This window comes from Notothenia coriiceps, unplaced genomic scaffold, assembly GCF_000735185.1.
Source record: "Notothenia coriiceps isolate Sejong01 unplaced genomic scaffold, NC01 NC01_scaffold00036823, whole genome shotgun sequence".
NCBI lineage: Eukaryota > Metazoa > Chordata > Actinopteri > Perciformes > Nototheniidae > Notothenia > Notothenia coriiceps.
The window spans coordinates 1-9,119 of record NW_011369524.1 but is presented as its reverse complement, the minus strand read 5'-3'; the positions used below and the strand labels follow the sequence as shown (position 1 = coordinate 9,119).

General features: G+C 39.1%; 1 protein-coding gene and 1 long non-coding RNA gene across 2 annotated transcripts; one reads left to right on the top strand and one right to left on the bottom strand.

The window, feature by feature from the left end:
* Positions 1–129: 129 nt before the first annotated feature.
* Positions 130–1,456, bottom strand: LOC104964206 (uncharacterized). The gene is made up of 5 exons (XR_800390.1): positions 1,353–1,456; positions 934–1,003; positions 784–832; positions 318–347; positions 130–223 (listed from the first exon to the last, which is right to left on the bottom strand). It is a non-coding gene; the product is annotated as an uncharacterized lncRNA (long non-coding RNA).
* A 262-nt stretch (positions 1,457–1,718) lies between these two features.
* On the top strand, positions 1,719–8,463 carry LOC104964207 (uncharacterized; the record flags this gene model as incomplete). Its single annotated transcript, XM_010792944.1, has 14 exons — positions 1,719–1,812; positions 2,369–2,403; positions 2,572–2,608; positions 2,700–2,759; positions 2,945–3,027; positions 3,106–3,161; positions 3,255–3,273; positions 3,708–3,751; positions 3,856–3,908; positions 4,236–4,959; positions 5,125–5,171; positions 5,346–5,970; positions 6,162–6,184; positions 6,454–8,463. Coding segments are annotated over exons 2-14 (3,810 nt in total), but the record flags the coding sequence as incomplete, so codon positions are not given.
* Positions 8,464–9,119: the final 656 nt, after the last annotated feature.

Sequence of the window (9,119 nt, the reverse complement as noted above, 5' to 3'; positions counted from 1 at the left end):
TACTCTTTGCTGAAATATAACAAGGAAAGAAAAGCTGTACATCTGAAAGGAAACAGAAGAGAAAAATGCTCCTGCCAGAAGAATATACAGCCCAAAGTACACTGTTAAATATGTCTCCTGCACCTGTGTCTCTGAAAGGTTTTTCTGCAGCTCCTTGTTGGTAGCCATCAGATGCTGGTTCTGATCCTTGAGCCCTGCCTGTTGCCCATACCTGGTGGATGACCTACAGACAGGACAGGTGCATCCAAAAGTTGAAAAGAAATGAGGGATGACGCTCACTGCATTTTCAGGGATATAACATATAATGCATGACTTACCCTTTGGGGACTTTGGGAGCAACATTTTTCCTGGAAAACACAAGTGAAAACAAGATATTCAATAGCTTTTAAGCAGACATGTTGAGCCTGGCAGGTAAGAATGAGTTTGCATTGAACGATGAAAGGAAAATGATCGTAAAGTGCGTCAAGGTTTCTCTGAATGAAGCACTCAATTTACAATAAGGATGTTTATACTTTGTACTTCATTCTAGGTTTGCCCCCAAATTCTTCCGTTCATCCCTTTGCCTTTTGGGAGCAAGGTTTAAGGCTAAAAAAGATTTGATTTGAAGCTGTAGTGTGTTACTGTAAATTGACAACTGGTGGCAAAAGGTCTGCATAGAGTTTTTTATTCATATGTATCAGCTTGTTGAGTGTTGTCGGATTTGTAGGAGGTTTAACCAACATCTTCTAAGTGGTGACATGTACAGTTTTTACGCTTGAAGATTTGAAATCAGCAATTTCTTACCTTGTCACGTTGTCACCAGTTGTCTTTGTTCCTGTATGGAGCTGCACACCTGGGAAACACAAGGTTACAAATCAGCTGTTAAAATATACAATTACAATATTTAAAACATACATTGTCATCAAAGTGCAAAAAAAAGCTTATTTTGCTTACTTCTTGGAATCTTTGAAGACATTGTGCTTTATCGTTTTCCAATTAATACAATGCAGGTCAGGACAAAGGTCTGTATGAAGAAAAAATCTGATTAAGTTTAATTAAGTTATTCCTGGAAATCTTCACTGATCCAGCCGTTTACCTAAAACTACAGTATAATGTTTGCATACATGTATTCTTACGATTAAATAGGTTTATCTTGGATTACAATAACAGATTACATACAATATAAGTGGATAACATGCCCTATATATTCGCTGTCATGCGGAACATACAACTGTTGATATTTTTTATGGAGTTTGGTGCGATTCTCCTAATATTCGGTGACGATTTAAGAAAAATAACATATCAAGAGTCTAGTTATAACCTTTATATATACAGTCTATGGTTATAACACATAACACAACAACAACGCCTACCTTTATCCAGAGCCGTATAATAGAATCTTTCTATATGGCGCTGCTTTTATCGATACGAAAAATGTGAGATCTGTCAACAACAGTCAACCCCAGGAATTTTGAAAACGTCCCGCCCTCAATAATCACTTCCGTTTTGATTACGTGAGATCCTGTACAGAAAAACCCGGGTTTTTATTTTTAAAAAGTGTGGTATTTCTTTATTCAAATAAACTATATGTGAGAATAGTGTACTTTAGAGTACTTTCAGAAATAATTAACGAAATAAATTTAAAAAACGTAAAAGAAAGACATAGTGTACTGCGCAGGCGCGGAGGCGGCTGAATTCAAACTGAAGACGTTAGCATCGGGCTCGTTGAATTTAGCAGCTACAGATAATGATAACCGTTTTAAGTAATGAGAAAGGGATAAAACAACACTATCCGTTTTAAAACAGCAGGAATACGCTCAGAACAACTACAAGGTATGCATTTTGGTGTATTGTTTGGTTGTTCATGTGGTTTTCGTCATATTGGCAGACAAACAGTCTTAGCGTTAAATACCGTAGTAGCTTTAACGTTACACTAAAATCAATGTGTTATCTTTGCTAGCGAGGTGTTCAATCTTCAATTTGTCTTGTGTATTAAATGCAGAAAAATGCAAACTTATTAGCCTAAGTATTTTGGGGATAATATGTTTTGTTGACAAGGGGGGAATCCATAGAGATGGAAGAAGTATTCAGATCTAATGCTATTGCAATACTCAAGTAAAGTCCCTCAGAATTGTACTTAATTGCAGTACTTGAGTAAATCTACTTGTTTATAGGTGTAATCACATGTCAAGTTAGATTATAAAGGCTAAATCCTTATACAGCTAACGATTCACTTATAATATGATATTTGTGGGGTTGTTAATTCTAATGCTCTAGCTAAAAATAAAGTCAGGCTCACAGATAATGCCATGTCTTATCAACTTAAATGTGATCATACACTGCAGAAGCTGTGTTTCCTCTATCAAACTCTGTCTTCATCTCTTCCCAGTTGAAAATGGAGCCTCTGGATCCTGACAGAAATGAGTGAGTAAAAGCAGTAGTAGCATTTTCTGTCCAAACTTCAAAGCAACCGCCCAGAGACAACCTAATTATCTTGCATTAACGATTAACTGGTCATTTGATGTATTTACATACATTGTATATCATTATATACACCAGGGCTGAGGCTGTGTTTCATGTATTGTGTTTCAGGGGAGGCAGTGGATTCTCCAAGCGCCGCATTTCTTCGGTCAGTGCTACAAAACATTTTTATTGACAGACTATATATAATTTGACTTCTTATGTGAGAAAATTTGACATTTGCAATATCTCCTTTTTAGATTTTAAAAGCACCACGAAGATCGATGAGATATTCTGACCCACAGCAACAAGAAATTGTGGTAACTGGATTACTTGATTAAAAATGTTACCTGAGTCTTGGGAATTTGTATTGTAATTAAATGTATTTTTAAACCATTATATATTTATGAAATATAAATTCTGAACCTATCAAGGATTCAGTTTAGTGTTATTTACATTGTTTATGGCCTTATCTTTATGTTATATAATATATATTTTCACTAAGGTGGAGTGTCCCAAACCAGTGGAAAAGAGGGTTTCGAGAAGAGTCAGTTTTGCCGCTGCCAATGGTGTTCTCCTTTTCTCAAGGTGAGATACAAAAATGAAGGTAGTCTTGATTTTCTACAGACACAGGAATGTTCTCCTAATCAATATATTTTCTTACAGCGATGAAAAAAATGACTCTCCTGTTCGAAGTCCTATACAAGAGTTAATACCAACATGTAAGTATAAAGTGTAGCGTGTATAAGTATGTGAATTTAAAATTATTCTTTTTTTAACACCCATTTCATCTTTGTCTTGTTACTCCACATCAGCAGCAGCCACACAAAATAGGTAAGGTGTCTTGATCGATTGAAGCACTACCTAATCTGTGGTTCATCTTGTTACTAGGGCTGCTCAATTAATCGTATTTTAATCGCAATTACGATTATGGCTTGCAACGATTACGAAAACAACGTAATCAAAATAAAACGATAATTTTTTATTATTATTATTACTTTTTATTATTATTGGTTTTTCAGTTGAATTATACTTAAAGTTCAGGGTAATCAACTGTTAAAAACATTTTTCTCCAATAAATTGATGTTTTCAAAGTAAATGGATAATTGTTTTTAATAATCGTGATCAATTATTGACCCAAATAATCGAGCAGCCCTACTTGTTACTACCACAAAACATTGATTTTAGATGCTAATGTTTGACCTCCAGTCACACCAAACCAATACAATGTATTGTATAACCAACACAAGTTTGTTCTCTTTCATAAGGGTCCAGTTGGCAAGCACTGAAGATGTCAAACAACACATTTGGGGTGAAAATATTAACTTTTAAACTTCAAAAAAATATTACCAAATGCTCACATTATCTATTATAGTGTAAAATGACTATTACTACATTTCAACTCTTCAATTTTAGGGATGAAAACCCTATTGAAGGCCCCTCTGCATGCTTTTCAGCAAAGGGATGGGGTAAGCCTGAAGTCACTTTGCTGGGAATGGTTAAATTGCTTTGTAATGATTTATATGTGGGAGGCGTGTGACGCAGTGGACTAGTGCGTTGGTGTTGGGATCAGGGTTCAAACCCCACTGCAGTCAGCATGTCGTTGTGTCCCTGAGACACTTCACCCCAAATTGCTCCTGTGGGGATTGCCCATAGTATTGAGTATGTAAGTCGCTTTCAGATAAAAGCGTCTAACATGTAATGTAATTATATATTATAATGGTAATCAGGATTTCATGAGAAACTTGATATTTTTAACAAACATTCATTGAGCTAAAGCTACTTATCTTCACCAGGTCGGCTTTGAGATGGACTTGGTGGAGAAAACGAGGATATTCTCGGATAATGAATTCATGGACATGACCCAGAGTCAAACTATAATCATCGCCAGTGATGCAGAATTACTTGAAAGTATTCCCCACCAAAACCATGATGTTTTACCCGCTAGAGGAGAGAAACCCTTCATGTTCGGTGCACGTGATGCATCTAGGGATATGACCCCAAGTGTTCCTGCTTTACTACCCACAAGCATGAACTTGAATTCAACTGTAGAGAAGAGCAACATATCTTCAGCAATGCCTTTGTTGCATCCTGGATATGAAAACGTCTGCTTCTCTAAAATATCGGGCCCCAGCGTTAACCCTTTGACCACCAGAACCACGCCCGCTGCTGGTACATCCTCCGAAAAAGGAAGCATCTCCATGGCCCAGATGAAAACAGTTTGTGTGGATGAAGAAAATCGGGTTCCAACTTCAGCTGTGAAAAATAAGTCTCTAAATACATCCAGAAAGATTGGTGACCTTTCTTATGGCAGTGCAATCTCTCCCCAAGATGATTTAAGCATGGATATGACTGAAGCTCAAACAGGCCGCATCCTGCGATCTACTGATGATGATCCCTTTCAGTGTCTTTTTCCCACGCAAGAAATGTACTCCCAACACGAGAACAGAGCGCCACAGACAGCAGGGAAGACCAAACAGCAGCCAATCAGCAAAACACCGGCATCATTCAACCCTAAAGGTATTGCATTTCATATCAACAAAATAACAAAATGATTATTCAACTTAATGTTCCAACACTAAAGTATTTCTTGAATTGTTTGTCTTCATTATGCTGGTGTTATCTCACTACTTATAATTGAATATAATGTAGTCTAAACGGCATCTTATTTTATTTCAAATTTAGATATGATATCCGGGAGGACTCGTTCTATGCAGGCTCAGAGACACAGGGTGAGTTCATTATTATTTGTACTGTTCTGTTACAGTGAATTTCCTATCTTTTAAGTCTGAAAGTAATCTTTCATGCCAAACAGAAAGGAAACGTGTTATAGTAATTGATTGTATAATAATAGTATAGTTTTCACAACATTGTTTTAACGCTAGTTTGTGTCTTTTCTTCTTCAGGTCACCCTTGGTACTAAAGATGAATGCAGAGATAAAACCATAAGGTTCTCTGCAAGCGACAAGTTTATGAATATGACTCCGAGTCACCCGGTCAACATTGCCAGTGGTTCATTGGCTCAACAAAACATAGAGAGAATTCCCCCTTGTGGAAAAATTGACGAGAGAAAACGGGAAAATACTGGTGTGCCTGAGTCGTCAGCAAATGCTGTGGATCTTGGATTTAAAAACTTCCCTTCAAGTGTCTCTAAAGTTGGCACCCCCAGTGATAATCCAGCAATTGCTAGAATGGTACTTTCCTCTGCAGCATCCTCTAGGGAAACTGTCAACGCAAACAGCTCCCTCTCCGAGCGTAAGAGTTATGTTGGTAAAGAGAATCAGTCACAAATTACATCTAGGAGCTTTGGAAAATCATTTAATGGAGGTACAATCTGTGCTGAAAATGACGGGAGCATGGATATGACTGAGGCTCAGACCGGCCACATTACAGGACTCACGGGATCAGAGGAGCCTTTCCAGTTTATGTTTCCTTCACAAGATATGTACACCAACAGTGAAAGTGTGAAGAAACAAGAGATGACTTCAAGGGCGAAGAAAAGCAAAGTGCTAGGATCTTCTGACCGCACAGGTATGGAAACGACAAACCTTTCCCCCTACATTTGTAAGAAAAAAACCAAAACAAGACATTTGAGATATAAAAATGCTAATGAAAATTGTAACCAATTTTGATTGTGGTAATGTGAATGGTGATGTGAATCAAAATGGGACTTTGGGTTTACTAACTTACATTTTATTTAATTTTCTATCTCCACATATTAGGTTTGGAAACCGAAAGAAATCCGGTAAGCTTAAAAATCAATTACTTTTTTAGTTTTCATGTGCATTAACTTTATTCAAAATGAATTATATACAGCAACTTTGTATGAATTATTAAGTTACATTTTATAGAGCTGTATTTTGTCTTTATGTGGTTATATTTTGATTCAGCTGAAATAAACTAATTCCTTAAGTTTTGCAGAATCGCAGTAAATGCACTTTTTAATGTAATTTGAAGGTCGATGTTTTCTATGACTGACCACTTACAGTTATTGTTGTTTTCCTCCACACACAGGTCAAATTTGATAACGAAGAGAAAACAGTCAGGTTTAATGCAGATGATGCAGCTATGGATGTGACAAGAAGCCTCACTGTAAACCTTGCCACCAATTTCGCACAACAGCCCCACAAATATGTGGAAAATCTACCTGCAGGTGGAGAGAAAACTGTTAGGTTTAATGCTGACGATGCCTGTATGGATGTGACAAGAAGTCACACGGTTAAAATTGTCAGTGATTTACAACTGCAGACACAACCAAATGTGGATTTTTTACCGGCCTATGGAGAGAAAACTGTGAGGTTCAATGCTGACGATGCCTGTATGGATGTGACAAGAAGTCACACGGCAAAAATTGACACCAATATACAACTGCAGTCACAACCAAATGTGGACTTCCTTCCGGCCTGCGGAGAGAAAACTGTCAGGTTCAATGCTGACGATGCCTGTATGGATGTGACAAGAAGTCACAGTGTAAATATTGCTACAGATTTAAAACAGCAGCCACACAAAAATGTGGACTTCTTACCAGCTTGTGTGCAGAAAACAATGGGGTTCAGTGCAAATGATGCAGCTAAAGATGTGACAAGAAGTTGCACTGTAAACATTTCCTCAGATTTTGAACCAAAGTCTTACCAAAATGTGGAAAGTCTACCTGCTTGTGGAGAAAAAACTGTCAAGTTCAATGCCACTGATGCGGCTATGGATGTGACCCAGTTCCTTGCTGTAAACACTGCCAGCAATTCAGAATCAGATCCACATCTTCCACACAGAGAATCTAACATATTATCCACCAATGAAAACAGGGATTTCCCTGTATCTGCAAAGAAGGCGCAGCGACCGCTTAGAAACCGATCTGCACACGTTTTGGATAACGGATTTAAAAACACCCTGTCCATTAAAGGTGGTGCTAATGCCGTGAACACCGGAGAAGTGGCTGCTGCTGCAGGCCTTCAAGAAACTGTCAACACAAATGGCCCACTTAGAAAACAGAAGCCCAATGTGGATACTGAAAATGAAGCGCCAGGGTTCATTTCAGCTGTAATAGAGAAGCCGGTAAACAAAACCATGACAGAAGATCCACAGGACGATGTAAGCATGTATATGACTGAAGCTCAAACGGGTAGCATTCTGGGACAAACGTGTACAGATGAGCCACCTCAATGCCCCCAGATCAATGAAGCACTAGGATGTCTGGAAATCCTAAACTTTCCCGATTCTCTAGACTCAAAAGAAACGTACATCTGGAAGGAACCTGAACCAATAAATCGAACGTGTACTTTACCACAGAAGACGGAGAGTAATCCTGGTGCCGTTGTTGACGCTGCGCCTTCACAGAAGTCTAGACGAATTAGTTTAGCCGATGTTCAGTCAAAAGTGAGGCGTTTAAGCCACATGATGAATACAGCTCCTGATACCATCGCATTGGACAGCTGCACAGCACCTGTGACTGGACTGGAAAGCGAAATGGACCAAAACTCAATGGACAAAACCGCATTCCTACCTGTAACAGAGTCTGCACATGAAATAGGTTTACTAAATACAGAAGAAAATCCACAAGCTCAATGTCTTACGCAAGAAAAACCCTCTACTACCCCTTACAACTTGAAGACTAAACAACTGATGTCCAGACTCTCAGTAGGAGGCTTTAAGGCAAAACTCCCGCAAAGAAACAAACCTGATGATCAAAAAAAGGAGTCTGCTGCGGGAGAACATACAAGGACAGTGAATGTTACTAATCAGCTGAGCAACTTCGACGATAGTGTGAGCGATATCTTCGATGAGGAGCTTGAAAGCTATGAAGATTTGTCAGAAACACTGGACACAATGAGTCCTCCGAAATCCACAGAAAAAGAGAGTACTACCCAGGACTTATACGTGGACGATAATTTACTGGACAACTTATTTCAACAGGACTTGAGCAGCATCGTAAATAGCAAAAAGAGACCTTTGTCAGAGGAGGAAAATAACCCACAGGATGAGAAGAGATGGAAGACATACAATGAGGCAGCCACTGAGGGTGAAAAGGTATGTCAAATTAGAGTACTGTCAAGTCTCAAGTAATGGATGGGATCTTATTAAGCCTTAAAGGATTGCTTCACCCCCAAAATGATCGCCAATTACTCAACCTTTACTCAAGCCGCGTTCACACCGGAGTACTTTTCCCACTTTAGTTCCGATATAGTTCCGAAATGTCGCGTTCACACCAAAAAGAGCCGGAACTAAAATGAGTTCATGAGAACCTTTTTACCCCCTTTTCCGTCCCTGCTAGAGAGCAGGGACTCTCATGCGGCTCTCTTGTGAGAAAAGAGCTATATTTCTGATTGGCTGGGCGGATTGCAAACCACGCCCCGTAAAACTCAAAAAAAGTGTTGTGAAGCCACCATTTTATTAGCATTAGCCCAGCGCAGAAACGCAGAGAGACTAACTTATGGCAACACAAAATAAAACATGGGAGCGGTGGAGATGAGGAGGTGTCGGCGTTCTGGCGATTTACTCGAAAGGCTTCGTTAGAAGCTGCTGGGAGTCCCAGCAGCTTCCACTGAAGCCAGTCCCTAACCCCGGGGACTTCCGGGCCGGGGACTTCGGGTGGCAGTATACGCCGTGAAGTTGTTTGCGGCCTGCCAGTAAACCCAAAGCAGAAGCAGAAGAAGAAGAAGTGACGTCAGCGGCTTCATTTGCCT